This window comes from Lathamus discolor, chromosome Z (assembly GCF_037157495.1).
Source record: "Lathamus discolor isolate bLatDis1 chromosome Z, bLatDis1.hap1, whole genome shotgun sequence".
Taxonomy (NCBI): Eukaryota; Metazoa; Chordata; class Aves; order Psittaciformes; family Psittacidae; genus Lathamus; species Lathamus discolor.
This window is the reverse complement of record NC_088909.1, coordinates 100,713,528-100,730,301: the sequence shown is the minus strand read 5'-3', so window position 1 is coordinate 100,730,301 and position 16,774 is coordinate 100,713,528. Positions and strand designations below refer to the sequence as shown.

Genomic DNA, 16,774 nt, shown 5'->3' with positions numbered 1-16,774 from the left:
GCTGGTGCAGGGTCTGGAGCACAAGTGTGATGGGGAATGGCTGAGGGACCTGGGGGGTTTAGTCTGGAGAAGAGAAGGCTCATGGGGCACTTTATAGCTCTCTACAACTGCCTGAAAGGGGATGGAGTGAGGTGGGGGTCAGCCTCTTCTCCTAAATAACTAGTCATAGGACAAGAGAAAATGGCCTCAAGTTGCATAAGGGTGGGTTTAGATTGGATATTAGGAAAAAAATCTTCACTGAACGGATTGTGAAGCACTGAAACAGGTTGTGCAGGGAAGTGGTGGAGTCACCATCTCTGTAGGCATTTAGAAGATGTGTAGATGTGGTGCTTAGGGACATGGTTTAGTGGTTTTCTTGCCAGTGCTGATAATTTCTCCATGTGAGGTCCATATGACATCCAAATAAACGGGTGTGAAGGTAGGAGCAGTCATTCTCTGCAGCGCAACCTCCCTTTTCAGCAGAAATCCCTGAAAAGATGAACACCTGGAGGAAGTCCTGCAGGAGGGCTACTAAGTGTATCTTTGAAGTGGGCTAGCTTCCTACAGCCTGTTAGGGTGCATCTTCATTAGACTTTGCAGCAGGAGCCACTGAACTAAGTCTCATGTTCTGTCACTTTGCCTCCAGGCCCTGGGTGTGATCTGTGGTCAGGGAACCAGGTCTGCAGGCACTGTGAAGAGGAAAAGTCTCTAGCCTTTCCTTTCCAGGGTGTTTCTCCCTGTATTTGATGAACACAGAGATTAGTGCCCTACTCATATTTTGGCATGAAGTTATTTTTTCCCAACCTCTTTGAGCTCAGCAGACTGAATAGCTTTTTCCTAAGGGTTTATTTTTGCAATTGTCCTGCTATTTCCCCTTCCTGGCACAGGGCAGACTGTGAACCCTGGTGTTAAGACAGGGGCATCCGTTTACTGCTCTGATAGTCCCAGAAGAGGAGGTTTTTTGCTCCTGGGGAATGATCTCTCCCAGCACCAGGTCTCTTTCTCCATCTTGGTTTTGGAAATGAGGAAGCGCAGGCTTGTCTATGAGCCGCTGTCCACCCAGGGCATCTCCACTTGTAAAGCAATAACTGTTCTGATTATCAGAAAGATTATGTTGCTGTATTAGGAAAGTTTTGAGCTTTGCCTGTCCTCGGGTTTTAGAATATGTTCAGCACCTCTTTCAGCCAACTGCCTAAGAAACTCAGATCTTCCTAGATGTAAACTCCACAATTTATAGGGGAAAATGATTTATTTTCACATTTATGCACATATTTATCACCAGTTCAAAACTGATGAATTCAAACTGAAGGAAGTTCAGAGAAGGATAAGGGAAGCTGGGGTGATCATGGAATGATGAGCTTCCATAACAGGAAGCTAAAGGAGCATTTTTTTCTTTCCCATTTAATTCTTTTTCCTTGCAGCCCAAAAGCTGCGATTGCTCCTTGCAAACATTTCACTGGAATAAGTGCCAGGTTTGAAGTGCTATTTTAGTCCAACAGCTTATAAGCCTTTGTTTTGGAGAAGTCTGTAGGACTGTGCTGCCTGAGAGCCAGGGAATATCCCATGCACTCGTTGGAGGGACAGTACTGCTGATGGGAAGACCGTATCTCTCTTCTAAAAACAAAGCTGAATGACAGTTAGCCTATAGAAGAGCCATGACCATGGTATGACTTCCATGGGAGGGGATGAGTTGCCTCAAGCATCAGCTGTTGAAACTGGGATTAGAATTGCTTCCATGAGAACAGTGATATTTTTCTGTTTCTCCCTAACATGACATGTCTGTTTTCGCATGAGCTGGGATGCAGGCAAAACTGGGAGAGTTTTTCAGGATAAGCATGGTTTAACAAGACTGGTTACATCCTCTAAATTTCTTGGAGATAAAGAGTTTTTATGCAGATGTTCTTTATACAAGTAACCAAGGATGTAAGTAAAACTTAGCTGTGTATATCATGTCAGACGCACAAACACTGTTGGAGGAAACCAGCTCCTAGATGACCAAACCTTATGAACCTCTTCAAGCTGAAGTGGGGAAGCACAATTCTTAGATAAGCAGAGGCTGTATTTCTCTGTAAAAGATGCCTGAAATCCTTTACACCGAGGTTAACCTACAATGAACATTGACAAAACAGAGAGGAATGGGGACACTTTTGGTTCATGGTGTGTGTGGGAAGAAATAAGGATCATGCCTCGGTGATGGCTGATAAATGTGGAATGTGCTCACTGTCTTGATCCCAAAGCAGCTTAACTCAGCACTGTAGCTTTGTACCTTGCGGATGGAAATGGCCGAGTACTATCTATGAACCAAACAGAAACAGGGAACAGGGAGAACTCGTCTACACAAATAAACTTATCTCAAGGTGTGTGCTTCCAGTCCATGGCAAGAGCAGTCATTGCTGCAGCTTCATCTCCAAAAGCCCAGCCTAGGGGCACTGTAGGAGGAAGAGGATGGATATAAACTGAGCCAGGGCTTTGGGAAAGCTCCACTGGGTTTCAGTTCTTCCTGCTAGGGACAGCCTGCCCTTCAGAGTAGCTGGGTTGGGTTTTGAACATCTCTGGGCAGAGTTTGGCAGGGGAGCAGCTCCCTATGGAGAAGACAGCTCAAGTCTGGCTCTACAGACATAAAGCCCGGCTGCCATCTGAGACCCCCATTCAGATCTAATAGGAAATGTCAGAATCATAGAATATCACTAATGTTATCAAATAGGAAAAACAAATAGATTAATGTAGCAGCCATCAGCATAGGTTACAGCAAAGGTGATGCTGTACAAAAAAAAATTGCTAGAAAACTGTATGCACCATACTCTTTTTTTCCAAACCAGCAAATGTTACTGCATACAATGTAAATGTAAAACAGAGTTATTTCCTGCAGGTATAGAAAATTCTTTTCTCAATACTGTGGATAAACAATTATTTTTCCCTTGTAATAGTAATGTTTCTATCAACCTATTACAGAGTGGGCCAGGATATTAATGAATTGAGGGGTGAAGTGTACTCAAGTTCTGATTGGAAATGGTTACTTCAGCCAAAATAGAGGACAAAAAAAAAAAAAAAAAAGAAAAAAAAATAAAGATGGAACACAGAAGTACAAGACAAAGGCAAATGAGACTTCTCACAAATCTTAGCAGCACTTAGATGGAAATCAAATCTAAATGTAGTCCCCTCTGCTTTTGAAGAGGCTTTTGTTCAGCTCCCAAATCTCAATTGCTTGATATAGTCTCCTCTGAAGAATACTCAGAAGGTGTTCTCTTAAACAACACACCTATTTTTAGTGGTGGAGCCACTCATAGTAGCTGTGTCTGCATGGGACTGATAACCAATCACTATCTTTGGAGGAAGTCCTAATCTTTCTTTGTATACTCTCCCTATGTGTGTAACAGCATCCCTGTTTTCACATTCAGCTGTCCATATTGCTATTTTTCACCCTTAGTTCTAACATTAACAACAGCACCACATACATCATCACTGTAGTCACCAAATGCCTCCCTAGTAAGGCGCAGCAATGTCTCTAGCCAGAAGAGATAAAGGTCACTTCGCTTCTGCTGTTTGTTTGGTGCAGTTAGCCATTGTCCTCCTTGCTTGTTCTTTTCATCTTCCCACATGGGTTCAATCCCATCCTTAAAGAGCAAGCAGTCACAACCAGGCATTAAATTACTAGAGAGCTGGATATGGTTGTATAAAGCCCAAAAGTCTTCAACAGTATCAAACCTCAAGATAAGACGAAGATTTGCTTGCCGAGTTTTGCTCTTGTCATTTTAAAAAACAGTGTGTCCATCTGTTTTGTAGCGTATCTGTTTAATATTTTCATCAATGACCTGGATGAGGGAACTGAGTGCACCCTCAGCAAGTTCGCTGATGACACAAAACTGGGAGGAGTGGCTGACACACCAGAGGACTGTGCTGCCATTCAGCGAGACCTGGACAGGCTGGAGAGTTGGGCGGGGAGAAACTTGATGAAATTTAACAAGGGCAAGTGTAGAGTCTTGCATCTGGGGAAGAACAACCCCATGTACCAGTACAGGTTGGGGGTTGACCTGCTGGAAAATAGTGAAGGGGAAAGGGACCTGGGGGTCCTGGTGGATAGGAGGATGACCATGAGCCAGCAATGTGCTCTTGTGGCCAAGAAGGCAAATGGCATCTTAGGGTGCATTAGAAAGGGAGTGGTTAGTAGGTCAAGAGAGGTTCTCCTCCCCCTCTACTCAGCCTTGGTGAGGCCGCATCTGGAATATTGCGTCCAGTTCTGGGCCCCTCTGTTCAAGAAGGACAGGGAATTGCTTGAAGGAGTCCAGCGCAGAGCCACAAAGATGATTAAGGGAGTGGAACATCTCCCTTATGAGGAGAGGCTGAGGGAGCTGGGTCTCTTTAGCTTGGAGAAGAGGAGACTGAGGGGTGACCTCATCAATGTTTACAAATATGTAAAGGGTAGGTGTCAGGATGATGGAGCTAGGCTTTTTTCAGTGATATCCAGTGATAGGACAAGGGGCAATGGGTGTAAACTGGAGCATAGGAAGTTCCACGTTAACATCAGGAAGAACTTCTTTACTGTAAGAGTGACAGAGCACTGGAACAGGTTGCCCAGGGGGGTTGTGGAGTCTCCTACACTGGAGATATTCAAGGCCCGCCTGGACAAGTTCCTGTGTGATGTACTGTAGGTTACCCTGCTCTTGCAGGGGGGTTGGACTAGATGATCTTTTTAGGTCCCTTCCAACCCTTGGGATTCTGTGATTCTGTGATTCTGTATGCTTAATATACTGCTCAGGGCTGGCAACCTCCCGACTCAGTTTTCTCCTCTTCTGAAGGCTGAGGGCTGGGAGTTGTTTCTGGTTCCACTGTTGCCATCTTAGATCGTCCTGTGGAAATGTTCTACCACAGCAGACACTGAGTATGGAAAATATATTTATTTTTACATAATTTCCCGTGAGGGAAATAACTGTGAATACGAAAACTTCTCAAAGTTAATTTCAGAACTGTATTTATTTGTATGATTTTTGCAGCGCTTCCTATCACTGTGTATTGCTGTTATTAACAACATGTGCAATTGTGTCAAGCTGTGGCTTGACATGTCTAGGAGATACTGTTTTCTAGTAAAGGAAATTATATGTGCCAGCCAGTCACTGTCAGACTAGTTTTTAAAACAAAAACAAGTAACTGTTTCAGCTGCTTTGTTTGGCACGCTGATATTCATCAAAATATTGTGAACTACAATGACAAAACCAGGATACGAAGTGATTCAAAATTCTAACCCAAATCTGAAAAAGAAACAAAAAAAATCTAAAGCTTTCCAAAATGAAGAAGAAACAGTTTCTACTGCTAATATATTTGGAAAAAAACACACTTTCATTCTGAAGCGGACTGAAAGCAGACATGAAAGGACGTAGATGCTTCTTGAGAAATAATCTGTTGCAAGGCAGTTCTGAGATGTGTTGAGTCCCCCACCTTGCCCGAAGCCAAAGCAATTGGTGAGACATCAATGGGAGGAGGAAGTGAAGGAAAACCAGGACAGGTATTATTGCAAGAAACAGGGAAAGGGAAAGGGAAAGTAGCCTCTATCACTCCCCAGAATAACCTAAAAGGGAATATTTTCTGTTTTAAGTTTATCTAGCGCTTCTTCCATGCCTGTGTCCTAAAAGTGCTGTTTGAACACGAGTGTTGTACACACTCTGAGGCGTCCTTTTTGAGCTCTCATTTCATGTTTTCTCTCTCCTTATGGTGATAATATCAAATACTGCTTTAGAAAACCATCAGGATATAATGCCAAATATTATGTTAATATTACTGGGCCTCAGGCAGAAGTAATTCCAGCTCACCCCCGAGGTTTCTGATTTCAGACCTTGTATCCGCTGTATGAAAACGAAGGTATGTCAATACCTCTCCTAAGTAAGTATTTTGTTAGTGATGACAGAAAAGAAATAATTTTGCATTAATACCAGGAGCATGTGAAATGTTTTACCTGTGTGAGAAATTCCAGTTGCCACGTGGCGTTTGTTTAGTGCTAGCAGAATGCTGAGCTCTGCACCAGGCACCAAAGACGCAGTCTGATGACCACAAAAGTGTATGGGTTAAATGGGCTAAACCCATTTATGGCGGTGTCTCTGGATCGGTTTGGTGCAGGGTTTTTTTTAAGTAAATCCCTCATATTCAGTGAAAGCTCCTCCTTTTCAGAGACGAAAATGCATGTGATTGCCAGCATAAATCCTCCCCAGCCACAGCAGCCAGAGAGGCTCCATAGGAAAGGGGCATCTACGTGTGAAAAAAGCAAGGTTTTGGAACATGGAGCCCTCGAGAGCCCCTCTTTTGAGTCAATAGTAAAAACCACGTTTGTTTGCCAGGCAGCTGAGCATGTTCCTGCTCCAAGCAGGGCTTGGCTGTGACCTTCCCCTTGCCCGTTTTCATCCCACTGGGTTCTCACGGCTCCTCCTGCCCCAGCCACGCTTGCTGCACCCTGCCAGGCTCTGGCTGCAGTTCAGGGCAGGGATGGGCTTTGGTTTCGTGCTGCAGAACAGCAGGCACACTGGCACCAGGCAGGTTGCAGCGTTAGGTTGACACTTGGGTAACGAGGGTTCTGCTTCTGTTTCTGTCCCCGACCAGCTGTGAAAAGTAGATCTCTAGCCAGTGTGAGCCTCAGACCTGTTGTACAGCTCATCCCTTCACCCACATATCCTCTGATCCCTAGCAAATGTTGACTTCCTGGGTTAAGATCCGTGGCATTGGTTTTGGGTACAGTTCACTCAGTGCAGCTCTGTTCCCAGCAAGGTACCACTGTATTATGAATGTGAAATCTGGTGATATCACCGCTATAAAAAATAATCCTGCTCTCTTTAACCCAATGGTAGTGACTCTACCCAGGTACAGCACATATAAATGGAGAAACTTGTTGCGTGGTTCCTTTACCCCTCATGATTGAAAAAAGCAGCAATTATTGCTTTAAGGTACAAGGAGATTTTGGCTATTAGCTTGCCAAATCGGAACACCGATTTTAGTTGCCTAATACAATAGACATATAACTTGCCCTCTCCCATGGGGTTGCCTTTCAATGAACACCCTCTTTTTTGAGGAGAAGATAGAGATACTGACACACTGTGGTGGGTTTCAGGTATTTGTGCACACAGAATAATGGTCTTGCAAAGACCTGAAAAAGGATCAGGATTCTCTGCTAGTGAAGGGATGGGTGATCTCCTGGGTGCTAGATGCAAGGTGGCACTTGTGCCATTGCTGAGAAGTGATACCAAAGGCTGGGTCACGCAGTGATGATGAGGTACCCAAAAGTAGGGTCAATAGAATCAGGGGGGAGATGGGGTAGGAGGAGCTGGAAGGAGACACTTCATGAGATTTGAAACAAGAAACATGCTGCAACTGGTGGAGGTCTTTTGAGACTGCTTGTAGCCTGTGGCAGGAGAGAACTGAATTACAGTCACAGGAAGGTCAGATATGTGCCCTTGGGAGCAGAATAACTGTTTTTCAGCTCTTGCAGCGTGGTATTGGTAAGGTTAATAGCTTTGCTAAGAACCACTCTACAAGAGAAGCTGGGGAGATGAGTCCAGCCCCTGGATGCCACTCTGCAGCTGGTCCAGAAGAGCGTTCATGCTCCTGAGGTCACTTGTTTAAAGGGTGGAGTGGGGATTATCGTTTTTACACAGTTTATGTTGTCTCTGTTCTGTTGTCAGTCTTAGTTACGCTGGCTATCCCCTAACTGGGCTGTGTTCCTTTCATGCATGAGGTATCAGGGCCTAGTTTGTATATGACTTGGCAAAACCAGACAGATCTTAACCTCCTCTTTCTTGGAGCCTCAAGACTTAGTACCTACAAAACCTCTCCAACAGCCTGCTGAAAGCATTGCTCTTGGCACATGCTCCTTAGCATAAACCAGAAACAAATTTCCAGGCTGTCTGACCAGATCTTGAATCTAACCTCTTGCAGGACTTTTCCATGCAGCAGTCCTAAGCTGGTGGGCTAGCCAGTTACATTTATAGCTGATTTTTGGCATGGGTTTAATTTGATTAAATGCAGATGTTATTCTGTGGTTTAGCTCCTAAATCTGTCTGCCTGAGAAAACAGCCACTTTCCCAGTGAGTTGGTCTCAGTGGTTTGACCAGGAACTGGGCACTAAGCCATATTTATGTACACTGAGTTTCCACTGATGAATAATCTAAAATAGTTTTCAGTGGCAGTGAAATGATAACTTGGAGCACAGACCCCATTCCTTCTTTCCAGTGATTTGTGACTGGAGTTTGCAAAAGCTGAAAGTTTGAGTTGCTTAGAGATATAAAAATGTTTCAAGAAATTAAAAACTTCTCATCTGATAGCCCTTCAGGTTTCCCCTCCCTTTTTCCTCAATGCTTTCAGAATCAACAGGGCATGATAAGACATGCATGCCTGGATCTACAGCCAAATTACCCCAAGCTGTGGTTCCCAGGTGAAGCTGGTGCAATGCTTGACTTTTCCTAGTTTTTTGTTTATTGTGATCATCCAAGAGGCTTTATTTCAGTCCAAACAGTTCCAGAAACAATCAAGAGTTGTCTGTCTTGATAGTTGAGAACTGCTGGTTTAGGAGGCACAACAGCAGGGTAAAACCACTGAGGCAGCATTGCCCTGTGCATGTGGTCAGTGGTGGTTCTCCTTTGGTTTAGCCTGAGGACATGCTTGCTGATGCTGTTGGATGAGGTGCCCTTTGCAATTCACTGTGGTGGTTCTTGCTTTAACCAAAGGTGTTGGCTGTTATCCAGTAAGGAAAATGAAAATTCCTTGTATTTTGGCCTTCTTTACGCTGCCTCTGGGGGAGATGGATGGCTACAGCAGGCCAGAGACTTCATTCAGTTTTGAACTAGGTTCACAGCTGGAGCCTTCAGGAATGGGTTGTCTTAGAAAACCTGCCCTTGGGTACTGTGTGATCAGTTACAGGAGGGCAATACTTTGAGTAAGTTTCATTTGCTGTTGTTTTTAAGATCCCTGCTTAACGTGAACTGCTTCATGTTTCTGTGCTACCCGTAAACTCTTTGCAGCTGTTTGTGTGTCTCACATAAAAGCCATTCCTCTTGGAGAGTGCATCTCTCCCCATGGTGACAAGCCAGGCTCCTTTCCTCACTGGAGCAGATATACATGTTCTTTGTTTCTGGGGCCATGTGAGGGCCTTGAATTTGAATGCATGTGTTAAGTGCCTCTTCCATGGCCACATGCACCCTGGAGCAGGCTAAGGAAGGAGGATGGCTCCTCACTCCCCCAGTGAGCTGGGAAGAGCAAAGTTGCTCGGGCATATCCAGCTGCTGCCAGTAGTACATGGATTTCTGTTTCTGCGTGCAGTCCCCTTGAGGGCTGCCCTGCCTACAGAAAAGAGAAAGTCATTGAGGACCTTAAAGCCTTTCAGAAGCTGATGCATGATGCCAAGGCTCTGCCGTGCCCTGTGTCTCATGTGCTGGCAATGGAATAGGTACCCAAAGGGCTCTAGCCTAGATTAGCAGTTCTGGATGTCTTTGTGCCTCTCTGTCCGTCATGCATTTCTGTAGCTCATTCTGGTGAGGCAGCTGGGCAGGCCTGCTGGCTGGGAGCAACATGGACAGTGGTGGTGTCCCCTGTGAGAATCAGGCTTTCATTTCAGCTCATTGCTGCAGGTCTTTGGTTTGCCTGTGCTAGTCCAGTTAAGAGCATGATGAATGCAAACAGCTTTGCCTCTGCCTGGGCTCTGTGAATGTGCCTCTCTAGCCTGGTAGGTTTTCAAGCTTTGTCATCTATTCCTATTTACATTAAAGCCGTTTATCTTTTCTGCGTTGTTTATTCCAGGACTAGACTTGGAGACCCTGGGGAAGGGAAAAGAGTAGCACTTACTGTATGGGAGGAAATGTGCGAGTGTTGGGAAGTTCTGTTTTTAACAAATAGCTTTATCTTTTGACTGCTTTGATAATACTGGTTGCTCTCAGAAAAATTCCTGAAAGGGCACGTAACACAATAGATGAAGCCCTGCAAGCTTAGACCTCTTTAGCTTTGCTTCTGTTTTCCTCTGGGACACCAGACAAGTTACTCTGATCTCTATGTACATTGTTCTCCCTATTGTGAAAGATGAGAAAAATGTGTCTGAGGAAAGCAGTGAAGGATTAAGCACTTTGAAGGTCTTGAATGAAGCCTCTGTGGTCGGTCTGAATCACCGAGTTGGGGCAGATGGGACCTGATTCGAAAACTCCCGACACAGCTAGATGTGCCAGAAGAGGGGGAAAACCACGTTTACCTGCTTAATAAAGCTTTACATTTGTAATTTGAGGCCTTGATGCAAACAGTTCACAGAGACAAAAACAATGGTGATCTGGAAAAGGGCTTAAGAATTAGGGATGATGTTTTACTTATAGGGTGATTGGAAGGAAAGGAGGAAGGATAGAAGTTCAATGCACTGAACAGCTTAGACGCTTGCTAATGCAAGAGTGAATAAACAGGAAGAACTAGATTTCTTAACACATCATTTAATAGGTGTAATAGACACGTGCTGAGATAACTCATGAGGCTGGAATATTAATAGAAAAGAATTATTTCTTTATTCTGGAACAGTAACAGAGGTTTTCCTTGTATGTCTGTGTGCTGAGATCCAGCATGGAGAAAGAGATGAACAAATTGCATATCTCTGAGTAATGCTACAAGGGTAAAGACAGGCATAGCAAACCAAGAAGGAAAGTGCTCTGTGAAAGAAACCAAACCAAAACAAAACAAAACATAGTTTTCTGAGAAACATGGAATGGTGATAAACGAAGAATTCTAGCTATTCAGAGGCAGAGTTGGATAGGAACTTATGGGAACAGGACCTGTGCAGCTGGCACAGCATTTTGGTGGGTAATTTTTTGGAGCTAGAGAGGAACTGCTTCCCTCCAACAGGGAGGAGCTGCCTGGTGAAAGCAGGAGGGAGTGTAAACAGGAATGATTATGAAGTGATGGTATGATACTTAGGAAAGAGTGACAATAGCAAAGTGTTTAAAATAGACTTCAAGAAGGAAATCTTCAGTAAATGTGAAGAACTAGTAACTGAGCTCTCATGGGAAGAAAATCTGGGGTTGAGGGAGAGTTAAGCAGAGCTGTTGCTTCCTTAAATACTTGATATGAGAGGCAGGTGAAAGTTACCATCTTCCAGGGAAAGGTTTAGAAGGGTGAGTGAAGTGGAAAAATCACAGACTCCTCATTCACTTCAGGCAGAGAGAGGATGCCCCTAGAAGGTGCAAAGCAGCTTGTTTTATCCAGCACAAACTGTGTGGCAAAGGCAAGAAAGAGCTCATCTTGCTTTTCTTAAAGCAAGAAAAAGCTATCAAGGATCTTAAGGTCCTTTCCAACCCTAAGCATTCTATGATTCTATAATTCTATATGTAAAGGGCAATAAAAGCTGTTCTGTAAGAGTTGGGATCTCTAGGGTTCTGTAATGCTCCTAGTAAGAGGGAAATCAAAGATGGCTTATGTCTGCTACTCAGTGAAAGGAAGCGTAGCAAATAATGCTAAGAAATTTGGGAAATGTCTTTTTTTGGAGGAATGAAGGTGGGGAGGTAGGGATCGATTGTTGTGTTGTTCTGTTGTTTTATTTTTATTTAGACATCTAACATAATAGTTGCCAGAAGGACAGGAGAAGGTGGAAGGCTTTGCACTGAAACAGAGTGGGAATAGGTTGGCTAGGAGGGGTGGAGCGTAGCTTGGAGCAAGGCTGCCTTTGAGAGTTTCCGATGCAGAGACAGGTAAAGTTCGAAAGACAGGGAAGAGAGCAAGTGTAGCATCTGTCTTGAAACAGGGAAAAAAGAAAACTTGGGCAATTATAGATATGTTGGCTTGGCTTCTTGGTAAAGGTTAAAATAATCTATTAACCACTTCAAAGTAACTATAAGTGTGTTTGTGGGGAAGAGATGATTAACAGTCAGCAGCCATGAAAAACTGCAATAAACCCAAACGAATTCTGTATTAGCAGTAGCCAGAGGGCTAGAGGAAAAGCCTTAGATAACTGTCATGTAGCTTGACTCTCACTTGTGGCATTTTTACAAGTAAACTGGAGATACTTGCTTGAGGCAGAATCACCATATGGTGAATACTGGAAAACAAAATGCACCGACAATAGTTATCGATGACTGATTAAGAAACTTGAGAGATACATCAGAGATGTATACTGAGTCTGGTACTCAGTATTTTCTTCTGCATCATGGCTTGCATAACAAAGAACACACTTAGCAAATCTGCAAATGGCACCATGCTGGCAGGAGCCAAAAGCACCCTGAAAGATAGGATTAGAACTGGCTAGCTGGAGAAATAGCCTGAAAAACTTTGGGTGAAGTTCAGCAAGGACAAATGACAGATTCACATTGCTTGATGAGGCATTAGCTCTGCCAGAAAGTGTCTGGCAAAATGGATCATATTCTGGAGGGCCATCAACTGTGTGCTGGTGGTGCCTAAGGATATTAAACTACTTCTAGTTGAGTTCCTATGTCACATACACATTGTCTACAAGAGAGGTGGAGTGTCTCTTACGCTTTGGTCAGCTTGGTAAGGCTTCAGCAGCAAACTGTGGCACACGTTGGCCACTGTGAGTCCAGAATGAGGTGAACTATCTGGGAAGCTCACTGGAGAGCCACAAGAGCGATGCTACCTCTGATTGACCCGTAAAAAGTGACTGAAGAAACTGGAGTTACTTACCCTTGGGAAAAGAATGCTACAGTAAGGCATTACAGCCTTAAATACACAGTGAACTTGTCTGTGTTTTGTGTCCTGGGGAAGTAGCACAAGGAACTGAGGGGGAGTAGAAGAGCACATTTGACCATCCCAGGAGAAGATACAATTTATTTAAATTGAAGTAATGACTTTTATGTTAAATAGTGGGAGAAAAAATGCCTCCAAGAGAAGGACACTGCAGTCCTGGAAATAGGCAGCCTGAGCAGCAGCCATCACTGAAGCTTTCTAGGACATTTATTAGGAGTGACAGGCACGACACTGTCTGGAGGCAAAGGATAGATCTGATGGTCTTTTGAAATCCCTTCCAGTACTTTTTAATTTCATGATAGCTATGGTGGTGATGTCCCATCTGTGGGATGATGCTAGGAAATTCACTTGTACTGGAGAAAGGACACTAACAGTAGCCTTATGGCAGCAGTTCCAGAGGCCTCAGGGGGAAGAGGTGGAGCAGGGCAGGAGTAGTAAGCACCACTAGTTAAGTGTTAATTCTTATCCAGAAGCTGAACAACCTGTTAAACCAATGCTGGCATTGCAGTGAGTGGAGGGTTTAAGTGTGCTGTGATACCAATCCACAGTGCTGCTCTATCAGTGTCACCAGCCTCTTCATTTGCCTGACATGGGGTTGTTAGCCCAGAGCACAAGTTCCTGTGACATTACCTTTCATCAGCTCTGCTTGCACTTTCTGATGTTTCATTCACATCTCTACTGACTTGCTTACCAGCAAGCATGCCTGATGTTTTTCCTCTTCTTTACAGAGGTAGAGAGACAACTTCAAGCAAACAACCGGGATTTTAATCTGCAGTTTGAATATGCTGTAAGTAACCAACATATGTTGTTCCATGCAGATGTACTCACAGATGTACCCTCATCTGTTTCATGTCTTGAATGTTGTTTCAAGGGGGGTGACATGACTGCATGCTAACTACAACTCTCCAAACTAGGCAGACGTGTGCCAGGTAAACCGCCAGAGATGGTTCATGGCTGAGTCAACCATAGGGAGCTCTGTCTCTGGAGTGAATACTGCAAATGGGCATATAATGCTGGAAGAGCATAAGGTGGTGACTTTACACACTTCCAGAAAACTATTTGTGAGTCAAAGCATTTGCAGGATCGGACTCGAAGGCCTTTCAGTAATGAAACCTGGGGCCAGTTTTCTGTTGGAAAAGTGTCTTCATTTAAAGTAAAACATGTAAGGAAATGTGTCAGTTCCTCAGCTCTTACAGTGAAATCCTCTCTGGCAGGAAGGTTTTGAATCTGGCCTTTGTGGCTTCCTGCTAGCTTTATTTCCAACTCCTTTAACAGCCCACTTATGCTTAAGTTGTACCATGAAATCTGTGACTCCAAGAAGCACCTTGATATGGATTGGCTGTGACCCAGATCTGCCAAGATACAGTGCCAGGGACCCCCTTGGGCAACTTGACTTCCAAAGGCTGTGGACTATTTGCTGATACTGTATGTGGAGAAGGGAAAGCTCACCCAATGGACCTGTACTGCCTGGCTGCAGGGTCAGCGTCTCAGTGGTGTGATCCTGAAGCTGTATTCTTTCAGTTGGATATTTCAACTAATATTAAGATGTGTTTTGTGAATTTTTGTCGTCTGCATATCTGAATTCCAGTGGTGAAATCCATGCTTCAGTTTTACTCAGGAGCTCCTTTGAATCATGTTTTGGTTTAGGAACATCACAAGTATTTTTTGGCAAAAATTGAAAAAAAATGAACACTTCAGAACACTGTGATTTCTTGTGAGATAGAAAGTCTGACTTGACAACAGCTTTGACTAAACATCTTGATGCAGCTGATCTGTTGGCAACAAGAACTAGGTGGTTTTCAGGGGTCACCTTTCATCCCTGACCTACCCAACAGAGGTTAGAGACTTCCTGGGCCCAGAACACATTTCATATGTCCTGAATGTGAAATGCATTATAGTTAATATATGTAAAGGACTATGCAGCATGAATGCCTTATCAATCCTAGTGAGAAACTGGGAGAGTGCATTTGATTTGCACAGAACCTTCCAGTAATGTACTGGGGTGGGTATTGCCACTACATATGGATTTGTGGTCTTTCATTGAATGCAGTGTTGACTATGTGCAGCAGTGTGGCAAGAAAGCAGAAGGGAGATGTACAATGATGTCAGGGTAGGAAGAATAAGCAACCCTTCTGGTTCTGAGCCTATTTCTGTGAAAAGCCATTTCTAAGGCTGACTTATGTATCACTGCTTCCCAGCTCATTGCGTACATGCCCAATGATTTGCAAATAACCAAAGTTAAGGAGAGGACCGTAAGATCTCTGGAGGGTTTCCATAAGAGTCTATCAATTAGGTGTGAAAGTGGAAGCAGCCAAAAAGCCAGCTCAATATAATCTGTTAAAACTTGACAGTAAGTTTCAGTAATACTACCCCTCATTTTAATCAGCTGTGGCTTACAATTTCTGAAGTCCAGAGTAGATTGAGGTTTAGGAAATCCAGAAAACTGTCCAGAAGGAGTGAAGCTTTGAAGTGGTGAGTGTGTGATGAGGTATTAGAAGACTTTAGGTGGTGATACAAGCACTGCCCTAACTGTATAGGGGTGCACATCATGTCCCATGCTTCTTATTTCCAAAGTCCTGGCAAAAGTTTAATTTGTTAAACCCACATTACCGTGTTGTGTGAAAAGGACAAACCTTGCTCATAAATTACTTCATATCCCATGCTATAGCTTGCAGGGTGCTTCTGGAGATGCCAAAAAGGGAGGTAAGTCTCCTGGTACTCTTCCATCAACATAAGCATTATGCTCCTCAAAGTTAGCTCTTCCAGTCCTGTAGTTCACTGAAAGGGTCAAACCTGGCCCCTTCCCCATGTTCAGATTTGCCTTAACATGGTCGAGTTGCTCTGCTAAGCGTTAGTATGTGGTTCAGTGAGAGACTAAGACTGAACGCCAGAGCCTGCCCTAGTGTGATCAGGCAGCTATTAGTCTCAGTTGCCTCTTAGCATGCTGACATTTTCTAGACAGAGTAACTTCTGTCTGCTGCAGCCACAGTCCTCCCTCAGTATGTTTTCCCACCCTCTCTTTTTTTTTTCTAATTTGACCTTTATACAAGCAAACAACAGAAGTGTTTGTACTGTCTGTTCTTCGTTGTGGTGCTCAGCTCTTTGTGACATGAGACTCAGCATACAAGGGCAGCCACGCAGTGATTTGAAGTCTTCCTTATAGGGCCAGGAGAACAGCTGAACTACAGCTCTCAGTCCCACAGCAAGGACCACTAGTCCTTGTCCTCCTGCATACTTGTCTTCTTTTGAGGCAGAGGAAAGGTTGCACCAATAGGTATTCCAGCCAGATAAAAGGGACCACGGCCAGAAACTGTAAGGAAAAACAAACAATACAGCAAAGCTTTGAAAGTATTTTAGACAGTGAAAGCCACAGGAGTGAGGTTTAATTTACTTGGTAAGTTAAGGCTCTGTTAGCCATAAAATCCATAGAACCGGTTCTTGCAATAAAGCTAAGGGAGGCAACGTATGTTTCCTTAGGGTGAGGCTGTTGCTGAAAAAGGCCAGTAAAGAAAAGAAAGCAAAATGCAAACAGAGGTGTAATGTATTGTCTTACTGCTGCAGCCAGGCTGTAAGTTGCAGCTGGTGTTCCAGGCTTTCATTAAAAGGAGTTTCTGTTATGTAGGTATTGATCAAAGGTACAGAGGTGCTTTGTCCTAGTTCAGTCTCAGTGAGAACAGGGAAGTGGAGAAGTACAATCAGACGTGGCTACGTTGTCCATGAATAGATGATGGTTATCGCCCCTTCCCAGTGCAAAGTCTACAGGATATCTGTGAAACAAGAAGCAAGGAGCTGAGAAAGACTTGAAAGCTCTATTGCGTGTGGAGTCTGACATCAGTTCTGGCAGCTGCTGTATGCTGGCCCTCCTGGTATGAAGCAAGACTTCCAGAGATGCTCAAACCAGCTTTGCAGGAACGTGGTGCTCCACCATGGAAATCTGTGTCTGCCAGTGCGTGCAAGGGCATGTCCTGATCATTCAGGCTTGGACTTGGATAAGACTTGGGAAGGCAAACTGTGTCCCAGATCTGGGAGGAAATATATGAGATGCCAAATTGCAGTGTGTCCCTTTAGCTGAGCACCTGCTGGGCAGGAGGGTTGG

The 16,774-nt window shown here is 44.1% G+C and overlaps 2 protein-coding genes across 6 annotated transcripts in view; one reads left to right on the top strand and one right to left on the bottom strand.

Moving 5' to 3' along the window:
• LOC136004688 (phospholipid-transporting ATPase ID-like) overlaps nt 1-16,774 on the top strand; it is an 87,650-nt gene that overhangs the window by 19,013 nt on the left and 51,863 nt on the right. For all 5 annotated transcript variants that reach the window (XM_065661422.1, XM_065661421.1, XM_065661425.1 and 2 more), the window contains exon 3: nt 13,407-13,465. In XM_065661422.1, coding sequence (XP_065517494.1) covers nt 13,407-13,465 — 59 coding nt within the window. The remainder of the gene's footprint in view (nt 1-13,406; nt 13,466-16,774) is intronic.
• LOC136005187 (eukaryotic translation initiation factor 4E-like) lies at nt 3,226-4,815 on the bottom strand. The gene is given in 5 exon segments (XM_065662451.1): nt 3,226-3,398; nt 3,401-3,732; nt 3,734-3,767; nt 4,718-4,749; nt 4,751-4,815. Coding segments are annotated over 5 exon segments (636 nt in total).